The 19,928-nt window shown below is 42.8% G+C and overlaps 1 protein-coding gene across 1 annotated transcript; it reads left to right on the top strand.

Annotated features, from left to right (window-relative positions):
- Positions 1-368: 368 nt before the first annotated feature.
- LOC135075474 (protein real-time) lies at positions 369-19,602 on the top strand. Its single transcript, XM_063969913.1, has 16 exons — positions 369-408; positions 6,751-6,866; positions 7,401-7,590; positions 13,065-13,153; positions 13,389-13,647; positions 13,694-13,752; positions 13,849-13,980; positions 14,077-14,211; positions 14,299-14,425; positions 14,525-14,653; positions 15,158-15,216; positions 15,313-15,499; positions 16,004-16,122; positions 17,604-17,729; positions 18,328-18,460; positions 19,520-19,602. The coding sequence occupies exons 1-16, from the start codon at positions 369-371 to the stop codon at positions 19,600-19,602; spliced, it is 1,983 nt and encodes a 660-aa protein (XP_063825983.1).
- Positions 19,603-19,928: the final 326 nt, after the last annotated feature.

Here is a 19,928-nt window from a genome sequence, read left to right as displayed (position 1 = left end):
TCTCCCGAGAAGCCTTGGGAAAGTAGGAGCAAGGTCCCGATTAGCCCGGGGGACAATTAGGTTACTTACAGATACTTAGTAGACCGAGGCCTTCGCGGCGGGTGATATACTCTTAAGCTGTAATATAATAAAGATATAATGGAACGTCTTTGTAGTTTATGCCTAGAAGTTCTGAAAGATAAGGGACAAATTTTCAAGGCTCTATTGAACAATGAGATGATTGATATTTCTTTAACGTCCTTTTTAGGGTTCCGTAGTCCTGACAAGGAACCCTTATTCAGCAATATAACACTTTATGTCTGATATAGCTCAATTTGAGCGCGAATAAGTGTCTCCAAAGCACAGTTATTTATTTATGGACAGTGAAGATGGTTCAAGCCTACGACTTCTACATGGCCCATTGGTTGAGTTGGAGTTGGTTGGGAACCACACTGTTATACTTGTACTGGCTTAACATAATGACGAAGTTGAACTCCTAGTTGTGTCTTGATAAGTATCTGTCTTGTATTCTGCAATTTAATATTACTTTCTATCACAGCTCGCACTGATTAGGGTTTCATGAGTATGAATATACAATTTATTCTTATATCAATTTTGCAGCATTTTATGAACATTTTTCAACGCAATAACAGCGTGGAAGAATTAAGTAACTACCTATTAACATAACCTAGTGTGTGACTAGAGTTATAAATCGTAACATAAGTTTATTATACCTACTTACTTCTTGCACGCAACAATTTGGAGGTTCGTTCGTCATTATAAATAACAGTAGGTAGCGAACTATAATAATAAAGATTTAAGATTTTACATAATGAGATGAAGATTACTGAATACTGTTTGCATGAATTTGTTTGAATAAACACCAAAGAGCGATGACCTGCCTGACTCAGACAGAGTAGGTAACTATTATAATTAAGTTTAACATTAGGGGCAATAGGATTCTAAACAAGAATGCTTCTCATCAACAGTACAGTGCAACACATTTGAGTCGCGGGTTTTTTTATATTTTTCACAACGAGGAAGCTCTTGTTCTGCATCTCTGCAAGCTTCACCCGAAATCCTCAACCATAAAAGTTACTGGCTATCTTACCTCCAAGTGTCGTTGTTGTTATGGCGACAGACTTAGGCCAGATGGTGGTAGATAGCCAGGCGGACTCAGAAGAAGCCCTACCACCAACCAAACCGAACGGAAAAATCTGCCCCCGCTGGGAATCGAACACGGAATCCTTGAGTCTAAACAGGTAGTGTTACCACTAGACTATAGAGACAATTTCTTTATTATTGTGATTTAACGCAGTTCTTCCTAAGTTCAGAACCTCGGTGTTAGACTGGACATGTGGCGGCCTCTGGAATGACTCAAACGAAGCAATGGCCAATGGCATTAGATTCCTAGTTCCAGTTTGACTTATCAAGATGAGTTCTTTTAAAAGAGTCTTCCAGCGACTTAACCCACTTTTAGCTTGGTCCATGGGCCAAGTCGGTTACTGGAAGGAAAAATAAATATTTAAGAATTCAATCCAGCGAAGTCACTGGAAGACTCCTTTAAAATACTAGGAACAATTTCACAAAGTTTAACTTAAACTTTGCCTATAAGATGGAAATCCCATAAATCGCTCCAAACATCTTACACGCTTCCAAATCCAAGATCCGGAATGCATTCTAAACATTTTGTTCTCACACCTGTGTAGCAGTTTTCCTAAAGTTTTCCCGTTAAACCTATCGCTTATCCCGGCACAGGTGTACCCCCATCTCCCTATGAGGGGGTGAGGGATGACCGTGACCTGCCCGGGAGCGGGATGTGGGAAATAAATCGCTTAGTTAGGGAAATCACTGATGAAGTGGGGCGCGGGTTTAAATAGAGTTTAGTTAAGTAAAGAAATAGAGTTTTTGCTGACTGAGAATAAAAAAAAAAATAGTAGAGATGTATTTTACAAACTATTTTTAAAGGGGATTGTGGATTTTTCAGTGTATTTCTAAGCAGTAGATACCTGAAAACTTAATTATTTTCACGTGTCGAAGTGTCTTATTTAATGAGATGTTATATCTTGTAACCGAGTAATTAATAATGACTGGTTTTCTTTCTTTGTTTTTAATCGTTTTTTGCTCTAGTTTACTATTTCACATCTACGGTACAGTCAACAACACATCAAATTATACACTTTTATTGCAAAATAACACTAATACAACCAGTATTTTGCTTGACGCGCCGTCGCGCATATTGTTGTAATTGCCGAATTATCTAGGCCAAACACACCGTTATTTAACATACACGAAACTTACAGTAATCCTGTACACGACAAATGACGTACATTGAAAACAAAAGACCTTTCCAGTACATTTTCGTTACTCAAACAAAGTGGAATTACTAAACAAGCAGATTAATAAAAGGCCCTCCTGCCGACTGCCCTCCGGCCTGTAACCTTTGTTTTACTGATCATATATTCATTAGCGAACAATTGCTGGCATTCTCGGTATTTTTGGTTCGTTAAACAAAACATGAACTGCTTTTAATGAAAGGTTACATATAAATTAATAAATGTAAAGCGCTCGAAGACCATTAACCGCGCTAATTAACCCTGTGCGACCCGAAACGTTGATGATGGTGATTCTGGTGCTCTATTAATTAGTACCTTTTGTATGATACCAATATCAAAATATCTTAGGAGTTCTCATACAAATTGTAACAGCTGATTGGCCAATTAGCACTATCAGAATCATCTTTCGTATTTCGGGATAAAACCACATAACTACTTAGCTATACAATAAGTATGGAAAACTGTGGAATGGACTGTCGTCTGCGGTGTTTCCGGACGGATACGACCTGCAAGCTTTCAAGAGGAGAGCGTATCTTTACCTTAAAGGCCGGCAACGCACCTGTAACGCCCCTGGGTCTGCGGGTGTCTATGGGCGACGGTAATCACTTACCATCAGGTGATCCGTCTGCTCGTTTGCCTCCTGTCGCATAAAAAACAAAAAAAAAGTAAGCAGATTCGCACGTATATGCGGTCGTCATAGAAATACATACTGGTGCTTTGTTTAAGATGTAGGATATGGCACTAGCATGAAATCTTTAGAGTAGGTTATTCTAGATATTATTATGCAAATGTGTTAATTTTAATACAAACAACTTAGCCTTTATAATATTAGAGCAGATTAATTACCCGGCGCGGAGTTAATCATCTTCCAGCTGAGAACGTGACGGTTCTTAGAACTCTATCAAACATAATTAAACCCAGCACGCCAGGAAATTATATCGGTTGTAGGTATAATATAATACGATTATCTGATTTTATTTTGCATACTGATTAGTAACTTTTGTCTGACTGTTATTCAGAAAAACAATGGAAAACAAGCGTTTGGAAAATACACTACCACAACAAGTCTCTGCTTACGAAAATCGTATTTTTTTTCCACATGCATCATTCTTGTTTTTTTTTCATTTATTTAGAAAATCCAGAGCTTTACAGTGTGTACTAAAAACAAGTTAGGCAACAGGTAAAAAAAGTAATTTACTTGATGAGTCTGATTTTAGCTTGATTTGATATCACAGATAGTTAAATAGATAGTGCCACAACATTATTCTTGCGATGCATAAATAAACAGCATTTTGTGTAAAGTTACATCTAGTTGTGATAAGTGACTTCATGCATTGACCATAAAGGCTCTTCTTTACTCCTCATATTGCAACTGGTTTTTTTCTTTTTTTTTATTGAAAAGCACTTGCAATGGAAGCTAGTGGAGTACTAATACCAAGTTTTATCATGATCCGCGTGGATCATGAACCGATCGCGGCATTCGCGGCTAATCACCCGCGTAATTAATTGAATGAGTGGCCGAGCACAGCGCGCTAGTGACCAAGCACGTGTTAACACACTCGACGCATCACGTGCACCTCGGCTCGCAGATAAATGTACAGTCTGCTGCAACGCGTTGTTCATTGCCTTTGTTTTATCTAGGAACAAGTATTGATCGAGTGTTATTGATGTTTTGCTTGCGACAAGTATTGGCGTAGGTATATAGGGTTATTTTTCATGTAGGGTCATTCCATCGTTTCGGGTGTTACGTTCGTACACACATATTCAACAATTTCATGTATTTTGAAATAGTATTTTAATAATGTTAGTGCCTTAATCTGTCCGTTTTTAGTTGTTTTATCTAAATAATAAAGTTTGTACAGCTTAGAATGTAGGATAACGAAAATATGAGTCGAAAAGTGTGCGTTTCGGGCGTTACGAGATTTTGCCTCTATGTTCTGACTGTTGCTGCATTTACTCGAAATTTAGCGAATTTTCTTAAGGAATTATACCAAAAACTTACAGGACTTCTAAAGTATGAAATTTACAAACTATGTAACATACAATCACTGTTAAATAAAACGTTTTACTATTTTTTTATAAATTTTTTCTTTGTTTCGGGTGTTACAATGGTTCTGTTTCGGGTGTTACGAGTACGAAAATTCAACGAGTTTTATCGATAAAATCAGTGTTTTATTAGTCTCTAGGTACTACAAAATAAGGAGTACAACAAATAAACACAAATAGAGCGAATTCTGGTTTGAAATTACGAAGCAGCTTTTTTTAAAAAATATGCAAAGTTCAAGTTTAATTTTTCCTCAGAATATAACTTTTTCTATTGTTTTTGGCTTGAAATAGCATTACTTTAATTTCTAATTACGATATTTATTGGAAATGTCAAACATCGACACTTTTTAGCAATACCTTAATTTTAGTGTTAAGTCGACATTTCAAAAAAGTCTTAAATTGAGAAATATGACTCCTTTTCCGATGCCAGCGCTAGTGGGAGGTCAAAGGACCCTCACAGTAATACTTTTTCACTTCTCCAAGCAATATACACACATTATCGACATATAAATAAAAATGTAATACCCGAAACGTTTCGGGTGTTACAGTTTTTAATCAAGAAAGAAACATACTAAATTAGTATCATGCTCAGATATTAGTTAGTATTTGAAATCATTACTACCATGACCTTACTTTTACCAAATATTGTTACCCTAATCCATGTGTAAAGTACAATAATAAAACAAATACCTGTTTTTCTGTTTCGGGTGTTACATCGCCGAAGTAACAAGAAAACACACTTAAAACTTGATGATTATCAATTTTTTGGGACTATGACGCTATCTACCAATACTATGATAAATACCCTCGAATCATATAGTGGCAAAACGTTTCACAGATTGATAGTTTTTTTTAAATCGTATTACCAATAATTAGAGAGAAAATGATCATTCAGACAGTTGACTTAAGTATAGACTTTGAAGACTAATAACTTAAAAATTACTTGTTTCTTTCAGATTTTTTTTGTTGCACATTACAATTTGGAATGTTTACTTTCAAAATTCATCAGATTTAATGCGGAAAGAACATATTTAGTTTTTCACCCTCGGTAACATTTGTCATGGAATGACCCTGTAGCTTTTATATTTCCAAGATTTTAGACCAGTTTGGGGTCCCCGGCCTTCCCTATATACGCGCATGACGACAAGTACCTACAAGTATCCGATCTGAAAGAGGACATTTTTATGGATATTTTTTTTAATAATTTTTCGTTCATTCATATTGCTCAATGCATTAGTCAATACATATTATGTGCCTCACTGTACATCACTTGCAACAAGTGATTATTTGATCTCTTGTAACTTCCTTAAGTTGCATTGCATTTGCGGCGAGTCTGGGAAATAGAAATTATAAGTATCACTTAACGCTCGTGTCATTATGATTTATGGGACATAATAAGATTATTAAATAAGAATGTTTAGAACTGGTTATGTATATGGTTATTGTAACGTCCTTAATTCCTTACTCAGTAAGGGTGGATGGAATGAAAGATTGCTGAAGCACTAAAACAGGAAATAATTAGGTCTGTCTGTAAACAATCGCGTTATACTCTAAAATGAAATAAGTAGCAGTTTAAATTTTTTAACACTAACGAAAGTGAGTTATGTACACACTCATTACTTCATATTATGGCCAAAAGAATGCAGACTGAAGTAATACTTACGCAAACAGTAATTTATTGTAAAATAATGTTTTGACTGGTATAGCAAATAAACGAATGTAAAAGATATGAAGCAGTGTGGGCGTAGTTCTTAATTGCGTTTTCATCGTAATTAAATTAAATCCGAGCTGCATTGAGTATTAAGAAACGGGTAAAGGAATTATTGAATTAGTAGCTTAAAAAGAATCTACCGTTAAATTCAACATAGGTACTTACCTACATAATACTTTCAATTGCAGTTGGATATTTTGTTAGTTACGTCGTGCTTAGGTATGAACATGTTCGCGTATCGCGTGTGATTTCAATCGTACCCTGATGGAAAGTGACCATTGCTCATTAAAATACTATGATGTACCTTTAAACTTACAAAAGATAATCTGACTAGACTAAGTATTGCCCACATTCGGTTACACAAACATTGAATAAAACCTTTTAAACTGAATGCGTTTCTAGCGCTGCTTCTCATCACTGGCCCTTTGACCCGGAGCAATGGTAGAGTAAAGTTATGCCGGGACAAGCGCTTAACAAAAGCTTATTTTCAGAGTATATTAACGACTTTAAAACTCGGTTATTGGAGTAAAAGTGCACATTGTTGAAGTGTAAGAATATCAAGTATGATCCATGTAAGAACCACTTCTTCATTTTTTATTTCTTTCAAGACCTCTCCTGATTAAACCCAATATCCACCATGCAAAAGGTATCCAACTAACAAGTGGTGTCCTCTTCCAGACCAGTTTACCCTGGACAGCGAGTACATCAAGCGGTACCTGGGCGAGCTGACGCCGGTGCAGGAGTCGCGCCTGCTGCAGCTTAGGAAGTGGATCGCGGACTTGCAGAAAGGGAAGGTAATGCAAGAATACGTTTATAAGAAATGCTACTTTTTATTCATCTTTTTCTTCCTGGAAACCTGAACAGCCAATTGCAACCTTCGAAGCAAGTTCTTACAGCATACCTAAGTCCGCATGCCAGTAGAGGATAAACTCTTGACATAAGTAGCTATTCCATTTACTCTGTGAAATGCTGTACATACTTCAAATAAAAAACTCCTGCTCATCTTTGATTACCACTGGTTGGATTTCATTGCCTCTTGATTAAAGTTAGAGATCCTTTGGAGTTTTGGAAACGAAGGTTAGAATTCTTGTAATATTGTGTTTGTTGCGGAGTTTCTCCGAAAAACGTTATCCGAAGTTTCGAACGTTGCCATCCTTCTCACGTAAAGCGAGATGCTAGCATGAGCGATGGTGAGAGATATAAGACCTGAATCTACATAAACAGCGTTTCGAAGTTACATATTTAGTCCTGCTGTTCTTAGAAGCTTTCATATGTTATTATTATACCGGTCATATAAGTTACGTTGACCTCTAAACCACTTCTTCCAGGTGCCAAGCGACACGACGCTACTCCGTTTCCTACGCGCGCGAGACTTCAACGTGGAGAAGGCGCGCGAGATGCTTTCTCAGTCACTCCTCTGGCGCAAGAAGCACCAGGTGGACCGCATCCTCTCGGAGTACGAGACCCCAGACGTCGTGAAGCAGTACTTCCCTGGAGGCTGGCATCATCACGACAAAGGTGAGATGACGTCATCATTTTACTTTTGATATATAAAAGACCCGTCGTGCGTTCTATACTGCGTTTATTATTCGACTGGCGAGAGCACTGGACAAACAGAAATGTGGATACCCACTTTAAACAATATATTGTGTCACATTACTTTTATGTGAATACCTTACAAAACTTAATATTCATAACATCTCCACCCTTATTTAAAGATACATACACAAAAATATTATCTAAGTATATTATATTATACTAGCTAGGTAGGTAGGACGTATTTTCGATACATTATAAACAAAATGTATTTATTCACTTATATCTAAGTTACTTACTACAAATAACAAATCAATTTTACACAAATTAGACAAATACTAAATTATTATTTTTTTTTACTGATCGTGTGGTTAACCTACACCGCAAAGATAAGAATGATACTAACTAATCAATTTCAAAACCATATCGAACTGGTGGTCTACGTATCCTACATTCCCGGTGTGGCGGTCCCGGGCTCGCCGGCGCCGCCTCCCGCGGGCCCGCGCGCGCCCCCGCGCCCCCCGCGTCCGCGGCGGCACCGCCATCGCCGGCGGGGGCAGCCGCGGCGGGCACGGCGACGCACACTGAGCTCGCGAGAGGCCGCGGTTCTTCCGCGCCGAAACCATCGAGCCCCGAACTCTCCGATCTAGCCCCAGCCACTGTTTTCCCTGATAATTGCTCGCCCATTCGCTCTTGAGTTGAGTCTATCTTTAGCTCACGCCTTTTTAATTGGTCAACATGACGATGTACGATTTGCCCATCTAACGAACGTATGTGGTAATCGGTGTCACCTAACTTTTTTTACAACTGTACCCTTTTCCCACCTAGTTCCTGTTCCAAAATTTCTATACCACACGTCTTTCCCTTCCTCAAACGAACGTAACCTACCACCAGCCATACTTCCTTGCTTTCGTTGTAAATTATCAATTTTCTTTTCCCGATCTGGTTTTATACAATCAAGTCTAGTTCGCAATGAACGTCCGAAAAGAAGTTGAGCGGGACTTTCTCCCGTGGTACTGTGACTGGTATTTCTATAGATCAATAAGAACCTATTCAAAGCTATATCTACATCTACTTGTTGGACCAAAGCTTTCTTAATAACCCTTTTACAAATCTTTACTGCATTTTCTGCCGCACCATTTGAAGCAGGATGATATGGGGCTGTAAATATTGATTCTATACCGTTACATTTATAAAAATCATTCATTTCATCACTCGAGAAAGGTGGACCGTTATCGCTGATTATTTGTTTAGGCAGGCCAAAACGTGCAAATACTTCTCTAAATTTATTTATAACCATTTTTGCGGTAGTGGTTGTCATTTTAAAAATCTCTATCCACTTGGTGGTCGAATCTATTATGACTAAGTACTTAACGCCATGAATAGGTCCCAGAAAATCAACGTGGATTCGTGACCAAGGCCGCGGCGGCCACGGCCACGCGCGCGGCTCGTGCGCCGGCGGGGCGCTCGCCAGCGCCGCGCACACCTCGCACGCGCGGCACCGCGCCTCCACTGCCTCGTCCACTCCCGGCCACCACACATAACTCCTAGCCAAGCTCTTAGTTTTTACCACCCCCATGTGAGAATCGTGAAGTTCGCGCAATACTTTATTTTGACAACTTTCCGGTATGACCACCCGGTGACCCCACATAATGCAGTCTAATTCGCAATATAATTCCGACCTACGATTGTAATACGGTTTTAATTCCTTTATATCGACTTCATGTGGCCAACCATCACGAATATAGCTTAACACCCTACTTAGAATATGATCTTTTTGCGTTTCCTTACGAATAATATTATAATCAAGTAAAAGGGCTTCAGATGCAAAATGAAGGTAAGTTTGCTCTGGATACTCTTCGTTTTTACCTGAGTTATCCTTATATGTAGATATCAATCGAGATAATGCATCAGCCGTGTTGTCGTCCGACTTTATGTATTCTATCGTAAAATTGTAGGCTGATAATATTAGTGCCCAGCGTTGTAAACGACTGGCTGTCATATTTGGTATTCCTGCCCCCGGTCCGAATATACTTACTAATGGTTTATGGTCAGTTTTTAATGTAAAATGGCGACCATATAAATACTGGTGAAATTTTTTTACCGAAAAGATTATGGCTAAAGCTTCTTTATGTATCTGGCTATAATTGATTTCTGGCGGCGTGAGCGCGCGCGAAGCGTAGGCTATGACGCGCTCGGCGCCGGCCGCGTCCCGCTGCGCCAGCACCGCGCCCAGCCCGTGCGGGCTCGCGTCGCACGTCAGCACCAGCGGCCTGATTATGTCATAATATGCAAGCACTTGCGCCCCTTTTAGCAATTCTTTAACCTTATTGAATGCCCTTTGCTGACTTGGACCCCAAGTCCATCTAGAGTGTTTTTTTAATAAACTATACAAAGGGGCTAGCTGTTCACTCAAGTTTTTAATAAATTTCCCATAAAAATTGATCATTCCTATAAATGATCTTAACTCACTGACATTATTTGGGGGTGTCATTGATGTTATTGGTTTTATTTTCTCTGGATCTACCCTTATTCCCACTTTATCTATCACAAACCCTAAATATTTCACCTCATTTGAAAAAAAAGAACATTTTTGCTTTTTAATTTTTAAACCATATTTTTGCAAAATTTCTAAAACAATATTTACCGTTTTTATATTTTGCTCAAGGGTAGGTGTACTGATTAAAATATCGTCTAAAAAATAGCTAACATTAGGTACGTTTTTTAACAATTCATTCATCAATCTTTGAAAAATTCCCGGACTGGAAGCTAGACCATAGACTAATCTATTATATTTAAAAAGTCCTCGATGTGTATTTATCACAGTTAACTGAGTTGACTCATCATCTAAAAGCACCTGGTTGTAAGCTTGCGATAAATCTAATTTCGAAAAATATTGACTACCGCTAATTTTAGAAAATACATCCTCTATCTTTGGAACAGGAAATTTGTCAACGAGCAGGGCTTGATTCAATGTGACCTTATAATCGGCGCATAGGCGAAGCGATCCATCAGGCTTATGCACAATCACCAGTGGCGTGGCCCAGTCGGAGTGGTCGACGGGCTCGATGATGCCGGCGCGCAGCATGGCGTCCAGCTCGGCGTCCACGCGCTCGCGCAGCGCGTACGGCAGCGGGCGCGCGCGGCAGAATACGGGCCGCGCGCCCGCGCCTACGCGGAGCCGGGCCCGCCCACCGGAGAACTTCCCTAGCTCTTCATTAAATAGCTCCTTGTACCTACAAAACATATCCTTTATTATTTTATCACTATCTACATTTTCAATGTTATTAAAAGTTGTTTCGGTGGAAATTGATATTTTTGGTATAGGTATGTTTAACTCTGCTAACCACTGGCGACCTAATAAATTTGTTGCGCCGTTCTGAATTACATAAAGATCTAATAATTTTGTTACTTTGCCGTAGGTAACATTCACTTCAAAAACCCCTAGGGGTTTCGCTTTTAAACCATTGTAAAATTTTAAAGTTAAATTACATTCTTTTAACGTGAAATTAGTGAAATTTTGTCTATATTCTTTATCGCTAATACATGATAATGCCGAACCTGTGTCTACTTCCATATTAATTAATTTATTTTGTACACAAATTTTAATGTTTACCGGCTTGTAGTTCCCAAGTGACATTAAGTACATGGGCTCCTCCTCCTCCTGTTGCTCGCCGTGCTGGCCCTCCTGGCCCTCGTCGTCCTCCCGCACGTAGTGCGCGCGCGCGCCGCCACCGCCGCCCGGCGCCGCCCGCCACCCGGCGCCGCGCCGCCCGCGCCCGCTGGCGCTCGCCGCTCCGCCACCGCGCATGCCACCACGCACCGGCCCCCCTCGAACCTTGTTTCCGTCCTGAGGTTTCTTTCCAAGTGGACATACTCTTCTCAGATGGCCTATTTTTCTGCACCGACTGCACTCAAAAGTACGATAGCGGCATTCGTTCCAGTAATGTCCTCCGACGCCACAGGCGAAGCACCCCGTCACTTTCATACGGTCCATCTCACTAAAAAGCCGATGTACGTCCTCTGTTTCATTCGAGCCGGCTATGCTGGAACGCCGTCCCCGCGCTGCTGACGTCGCTGTAAAGCGGTCTCCCGCGCTGTTGTAGGTAGTTACCTCCGCCGTATCCACTACCGATGCATCCCGGGCCGCTGACTCGATAATATTGGCTAATTTATTTGCATTTGCCCAATCCAAATTTTCTTCTGCGAAAAGTCTCTGTCGTATAGTATCATTACGTAGCCCACACACGAACTGGTCCCTTAGGTTTTCGTCTAGTCTGTCCTTGAAGTCGCACGACCGTGACAATCGTTTCAACTCAGCCACGTATTGAGTGATTGTCTCACCGTTATGTTGAAATCGCTGCCTAAACACATATCTCGCAGCCAGTATAGATGTCTTTGGCTGCAAATGTTCCGACATAAGCTTCACTACGTCATCATATTTCATTTCGAACGGTTTTCTCGGACTACACAAATTCACCATCAATTCGTATGCCGATTCACCAATAATGGATATTAATGTCGGCAATCTATTTCCCGCCGCGATGCCATTCGCCACAAAATGCATTTCTAATCGTTCACAATATGAAGTCCAGTTTCCTGTGTCCATGTTAAATTCACCGAACTTAACCGCCATATTTTTTTACCGTCCTCGTTCGCCACTGATATATAAAAGACCCGTCGTGCGTTCTATACTGCGTTTATTATTCGACTGGCGAGAGCACTGGACAAACAGAAATGTGGATACCCACTTTAAACAATATATTGTGTCACATTACTTTTATGTGAATACCTTACAAAACTTAATATTCATAACAACTTTATAGTCCGCAACTACATTTGCGCAAGTCGTCAACACCTGGTAACGGAGTTGAAGGTTGTTTATGGAGAAAGCACGCGAGATGCTCTCCCAGTCGCTCCTCTGGCGCAAGAAGCACCAGGTGGACCACAGTACGAGACACTAATTGGCAGTACTTCCCCGGAGGCTGGCATCATCACGACAAGGGTGAAATGACGTCATCACTTTATAGTCCTCAACTACATTTGCGCAAAAGTCCTCCACGCCTAGTAACGGAGTTGAAAGTTATTATGGAGGAAGCGCGCGAGATGCTCGTCACGATAAGGGTGAGATGACGTCATCATTGTATACTATAGAAACTGCCATTGACTTTTGAATATCGTGCCTAATCTCCAACGACTAAAGACTTGAGTTGCCTGGACTTAGTTTAGCGGGGCAATCGAAACCGCATTTAGCCTCTTGATTGGTCCATTGTTGTGCGTTGCTTGGACTTCGATCGTATTCTATCTTCGGTCCGGCTCAATAAAAAGTCCTATAAGATATATCGTTGATGGATTTCGAAGTAGTTGCAGTATCTACCTACCTGTACTTCTTTTTGATTTCAAGAAATGTAGTCAAACGCTCAGAATGCTAATGTAAAAGTTGTGCTTGTTTGCAGACGGACGTCCGCTGTACATTCTCAGACTTGGCCAGATGGACGTGAAAGGACTGTTGAAATCCATCGGGGAAGACGGCCTCTTAAAGTTGGTGAGTTACTCTTTAGCTAGACCAATTAAAAGCACCTCTTATTGAGCCTTTTACCTTCCGTGCTACAAATCCTTCAAGTATTCGAAGGTCCTAATAAACTTCCTCATCTTTTAAGCTGAAAGACGTACACTACTGGACAAAAGCCCACGAAAAACAAAAGGCAACGACTGTTACCGTGCTGTGGTGGCGTCCGTAGCATTAGAAGTCTTTATAATTTCGTGTCAATCAATTCCAGACTCTTCACGTATGCGAAGAGGGTTTAAAACTGCTGGAAGAGGCGACGCGCTCATCCGAGCACGCCGTCCAGTCGTGGTGCATGCTGGTAGACCTGGATGGCCTGAACATGCGGCATCTTTGGCGGCCAGGCGTACGGGCGCTTTTGCGTATCATCCAGGTCGTGGAGGCCAATTACCCGGAGACCATGGGACGGGTGCTCATTGTACGAGCGCCGAGAGTCTTCCCTATATTGTGGACGATTGTCAGCACCTTCATAGGTGAGTGAGACTGTCTAGAGTTGTTCTTTGATGCTATCCAGTCCAGTCCGTATCATCCAGGTCGTGGAGGCCAACTACTCAGAGACCATGGGACGGGTGCTCATTGTACGAGCGCCGAGAGTCTTCCCTATACTGTGGACCATTGTCAGCACCTTCATAGGTGAGTGAGACTGTCTAGAGTTGTTCTTTCACGTCGTCCAGTCGTGGTGCATGCTGGTAGACCTGGATGGCCTGAACATGCGGCATCTATGGCGACTTGGAGTGCGTGCGCTGCTACGTATTATCCAGGTCGTGGAGGCCAATTATCCGGAGACCATGGGACGGGTGCTCATTGTACGAGCGCCGAGAGTCTTCCCTATACTGTGGACCATTGTCAGCACCTTCATAGGTGAGTGAGACTGTCTAGAGTTGTTCTTTCACGTCGTCCAGTCGTGGTGCATGCTGGTAGACCTGGATGGCCTGAACGGGCTGGCGGCATCTATGGCGGCCAGGCGTGCGTGCGATCCTACGTTTATCCAGGTCGTGGAGACCAACTACCCGGAGACCATGGGACGCGTGCTCATTGTGCGAGCGCCAAGAGTCTTTCGTATATTGTGGACCATTGTCAGCACCTTCATAGGTGAGTGAGACTGTCTAGAGTTGTTCTTTAAGCCCGTGCCTCTGCTACTCATCATCCAGGTCGTGGAGGCTAACTACCCGGAGACTATGGGACGTGTGCTCATTGTACGAGCGTCGAGAGTCTTCCCTATACTGTGGACCATTGTCAGCACCTTCATAGGTGAGTGAGACTGTCTAGAATTGATCTTTCACGCCGTCCAGTCGTGGTGCATGCTGGTAGACCTGGATGGCCTGAACATGCGCCATCTTTGGCGGCCAGGAGTGCGTGCGCTGCTACGTATTATCCAGGTCGTGGAGGCCAATTATCCGGAGACCATGGGACGGGTGCTCATTGTACGAGCGCCGAGAGTCTTCCCTATACTGTGGACCATTGTCAGCACCTTCATAGGTGAGTGAGACTGTCCTTTGACGCCATCCAGTACAGTCCGTATCATCCAGGTCGTGGAGGCCAACTACAGAGACCATGGGACGGGTGCTCATTGTACGAGCGCCGAGAGTTTTCCCTATACTGTGGACCATTGTCAGCACCTTCATAGGTGAGTGAGACTGTCTAGAGTTGTTCTTTGATGCTATCCAGTCCAGTCCGTATCATCCAGGTCGTGGAGGCCAACTACTCAGAGACCATGGGACGGGTGCTCATTGTACGAGCGCCGAGAGTCTTCCCTATATTGTGGACGATTGTCAGCACCTTCATAGGTGAGTGAGACTGTCTAGAGTTGTTCTTTCATGCCCGTGCCTCTGCTACTCATTATACTGGTCGTGGAGGTCAATTACCCGGAGACCATGGGACGCGTGCTCATTGTACGAGAGCCGAGAGTCTTCCCTATATTGTGGACCATTGTCAGCACCTTCATAGGTGAGTGAGACTGTCCTTTGACGCCATCCAGTCCAGTCCGTATCATCCAGGTCGTGGAGGCCAACTACCCGGAGACCATGGGACGCGTGCTCATTGTACGAGCGCCGAGAGTCTTCCCTATACTGTGGACCATTGTCAGCACCTTCATAGGTAAGTGAGACTGTCTACAGTTGTTCTTTCACGCCGTCCAGTCGTGGTGCATGCTGGTAGACCTGGATGGCTTGAACATGCGGCATCTATGGCGGCCTGGGGTGTGCGGTCTTTTGTGTATTATCCAGGTCGTGGAGGCCAATCACCCGGAGACCATGGGACGGGTGCTCATTGTACGAGCGCCGAGAGTCTTCCCTATACTGTGGACCATTGTCAGCACCTTCATAGGTGAGTGAAACTGTCTAGAGTTGTTCTTTTATGCCTGTGCCTCTACTGCGTATCATCCAGATGGCCATCGTGGAGGCCAACTACCCGTACTGTAGACAAATGTCATAACCTTTATTGGTGAACGAGTCTCGCGCGTGGTATTTGTGGAAGCTCGACCTATGCCACTTCTGGACATAATATCGTGGAGGCGAGACACCCAGAGACACGTTAGGGACCGAAGATAATTGAGCACGTGTGCTCCAAGGCTTTTCCTATACTGTTGACCGTTGACAGCACTTGATGAGGTCGTTTGATAAGGTGGGTCGTGTATTGCTAGTTGCCGATGTGAAGTATGATGAGCGAGTATGTATTTTATAACCTCCGGGTATGAAACGTTATCTAGATGCACTTTCCATCATATGATACATTTGTCCTATCTAGTTGTAAATATACTCGTAGCTTTGCTAAGATTCTAGCTAGGTATTTCATTGATATTTGTCAATCATGTATTTATTATCATTTCAGATGAGAACACCCGCAGCAAGTTCCTGTTCTACGGCGGCAAAGACTACCTCCAGCCGGGAGGGCTGACCGACTACATCCCTAAGGATCTCATCCCAGACTTCTTGGGGGGACCATGCAAGGTACGTTCCTAAACCCCCTGCATGGTGGTGAAGCTTCTGCATGGATTGAAAGATATTTTTCATAGACTATTATTGCATGGACCTTGGAAGAATCCATTGGACACTAATGTTTGATAGTTCTCGCCTAAAATCTCAGACATGAATTGAGATATTTACAGTACCTAAATGATGTCATTCAATATAAATTGATCATTTTAAGGACATCAACTAAACATGAGTTGTTTTGTGCTGGTTATGGATTGTTAACTCCCGTGCTGAATGTCCCGGTTTGAATAACCTGGCTAATGAATATTTTGAGGATTTTATTTCGATTTTAACCGACTACAAAAACTAGTACTAAAGTTATATTTTGAATACCTTGATGATTTTTTTGTGATTTACTTTATTAATTACTTTAGTTGTTTCATTATACGTAGTATACGGAATGAGTTACATTTTATTTACACTTAATTTTGATTTTCTTTTACAATACCCGCGGCAGACGGACATTGTAATGCTGGCGGCGTTCGTCCCTCAACAGTTTTACGATATAGTACGCCGTGAGACAGACCTTATAATACTTGTGTGCACATGTACTTGTGCTCGTTCTCGACTAAAGCCCGGTCTGTGAGCACGTAGAATTTTGTCCAATGACCCCAAGCTACCCATCCTTATCGCTCGCGCGTAATTATATTGCTGTCGCGACTGTGCGACGGGCGCCCGCAGTGAGTGTGCGAGCGCAACAGCAACATAATTACGCGCGAGCGATAAATATGGGTAGCTTGAGGTCATTGGACGAAATTCTACGTGCTCACAGACCAGACTATACTTGTCATTGATATAATGTTCACTAAACTGTTGCTGTCATTCATTTTTCTTCACACAGTAGAAGTAACTGTGAAGTCATCACACGTGTACATCACATTATTAGTATGTGTTTTTGTTAGAATTAGGTGACACTACGGTTCGTATCATAAAACAGGACTCATAACTCAAAAAAAGATGCAAACTTTAATCCTTTCTTGAGCTTGAATCACATTTTGAGTGTGGTTTCTTAATACGACCTTATGCTGCTTTTACACTATGCGGAAATTAGCCGAGTCACGTCAAAAAAACAGAGGAGTGGGGATGAAATTCATTCAAAATTCATCCCCACTCCACTGTTTTTTTGACTTGACTTGGCTAATTTCCGCGCAGTGTAAACGCAGCATTACGTTTATTATCATACCCTGCATAGATGGCTAGGCTGCAAACGTTTATCACTTAACTTTTCTTAAGAAATTCCAGTATTTTCTTTTTGTTTTCTATTTCTATACTTAAAAATAGCTTAAAACTTAAAAATCCAAGACTATGATTGGTTTAATCATTTTGGATTCCTCAATATGATCTGTATAGTTTTTTATTTACTTTCATTTCTTTTATTTTCCATAGTTTATCTGTACTCACAGGATCATTCCAATAATTCCTCTACCTTCTTCTAACACCAAATTCTCTCGCCACAGAGCTTCGTGCACGAGGGTGGACTGGTTCCCAAGAGCCTGTATGTGGCGGGTGCCTTCACCGAGCGCGATGGAGACCCGCTGAGTGAAGACAGCGTCTACAGATGCGTTAGCCTGGGCAAGGGACAGGTAACCTTTTGCCAACCTTTGATAGAGCTAAGAGAAATGCCACAAGGGCGTTACGCGCGCGTTGTGGTGCCGCAACGAACGTCAACGCCTGTGTGGCTTGTAGTTCAGATTTATATGTAGAACTACGGAGCGGCACCGCTGCGGCAAGACACACCGCATCGTCAACGCCTGGGTGGCATCTTTCTTAAACGATATTTTTCCAGTGATTGGTAAACCTAACATATATTTTGGAACAGTGCAAATCCTTGGAGGCCTTTGATAGTAGTGGAAGTCATTCCGCTGAAACGAACAAACGAGTGTGAATCATTATAAATTCTACTGTAAACATAAGGAAAAAGAGCTGATATAATCTAGTGACTGAGTTTTACACATACTCATTACCCGTATTATACGAAGCAGACGCTACCTACGTCTTTAGTAAACTTTGGTGTACGTACAGCGTCCATTACAAAAAAAAAACAAAATTTTGGAACAACTCGAAACTGTTTGATCGATAGGTTACCGATCGACCAGTCAAGTGGCTAAACTTGTCCCCCCCTCCACGAATTCAATCAAAATTGATCTCAAATACTATAGCTATAATTTGTACATTCTTTAGGTGCACGAGGTGATCGTGGCCAACCGCGACCCGCAGAGCGTGCTGACGTGGGACTTCGACGTGCTGCGGCACGACATCTCCTTCACGGTGTTCCGCACGGCGCACGACCTGCCGCCCGACGATGACAGCACAGGTAAATGACCAGACAAATTACGTCATTGTGTAGTTCGAGCGACGAAAGTTGAGGCGAACACGATGCACACACTGACGCAATATTTTCACAAAACACAAAATCTAATAAACTCAAAGGTGACTGGCTGACTGACTGACATAGTGATCTATCAACGCACAGCCCAAACCACAGGACGGACCGGGCTGAAATTTGGCATGCAGGTAGATGTTATGACGTAGGCATCCGCTAAGAAAGGATTTTACGAAACTCCACCCCTAAGGGGGTAAAACGAGATCCACGCGTACGAAGTCGCGGGTGACCGCTAGTAAAAATATATTTATAGGCGCGATTCGACCAAACTTTTATCCGAGAATAACTCCTGGTATAACTGAGCGAGACAAGAAAAAGCGTTTGTTAATTAAACTACGTTAGACGTCAGCGCGGATACCCTCGATGCAGATACAAATCCTTGCTTGTTGATCGCCTCAACTTTCGTAGCGTGACTTACAAATGGTATAAATAAGCAGCAGCAAAATTTCTAATTTTCATATTTTACACTGGTTTATTACAATGTGTGACGTTTTGCTGAGAAAAGCTAGTTTTATGTTACGAATTGACAGTCCTGGAATTTTGAAAGTTTTATCATTAAAACCTTATTATGAAAGTAATACGGATTGAACCGTTATTGGCCTGTATGCGACATAGAGTTTACAGAGGGTGGGCCCTACCGCGCCGACTACAGGCTCGTGTCGACACTGGAATATGTATGCTCGTGTAGTTTAATACCGAATGAGCGCCGATTGTATTCTCGTGTAGTGTAGTACTGAATGCCGCCGACTTTATCAGGGGCTCGTATAGGCGGCGCAGTGTAAGCTCGTACCGACACTGGACTTTAGGCTCGTGCCGACATTAGACTAGACTGTAGGCTCGTGTAGTTCAGTACTGAACGCCGCCGACTATAATGCCGCTCGCTGGTGGAGCGGCGCGGCTGGCGCGAGGGCGGCACTAGTGTCGGCACTGGGCTGTAGGCTCGTGTAGTGTAGTACTGAACGGCGCCGACTTTAGCAGGGGCTTGTGTAGGCGGCGCGGCCGAGGAGTGCCGCTCGCTGGTGGAGCGGCGCGGCTGGCGCGAGGGCGGCACTAGTGTCGGCACTGGGCTGTAGGCTCGTGTAGTGTAGTACTGACCGGCGCCGACTTTAGCAGGGGCTTGTGTAGGCGGCGCGGCCGAGGAGTGCCGCTCGCTGGTGGAGCGGCGCGGCTGGCGCGAGGGCGGCACTAGTGTCGGCACTGGGCTGTAGGCTCGTGTAGTGTAGTACTGACCGGCGCCGACTTTAGCAGGGGCTTGTGTAGGCGGCGCGGCCGAGGAGTGCCGCTCGCTGGTGGAGCGGCGCGGCTGGCGCGAGGGCGGCACTGGGCTGTAGGCTCGTGTAGTGTAGTACTGAACGGCGCCGACTTTAGCAGGGGCTTGTGTAGGCGGCGCGGCCGAGGA

Source organism: Ostrinia nubilalis, chromosome 10 (assembly GCF_963855985.1).
Source record: "Ostrinia nubilalis chromosome 10, ilOstNubi1.1, whole genome shotgun sequence".
Lineage (NCBI taxonomy): Eukaryota > Metazoa > Arthropoda > Insecta > Lepidoptera > Crambidae > Ostrinia > Ostrinia nubilalis.
The sequence above is the reverse complement of the archived record's forward strand: the minus strand, read 5'-3'. Positions and strand labels throughout refer to the sequence as shown.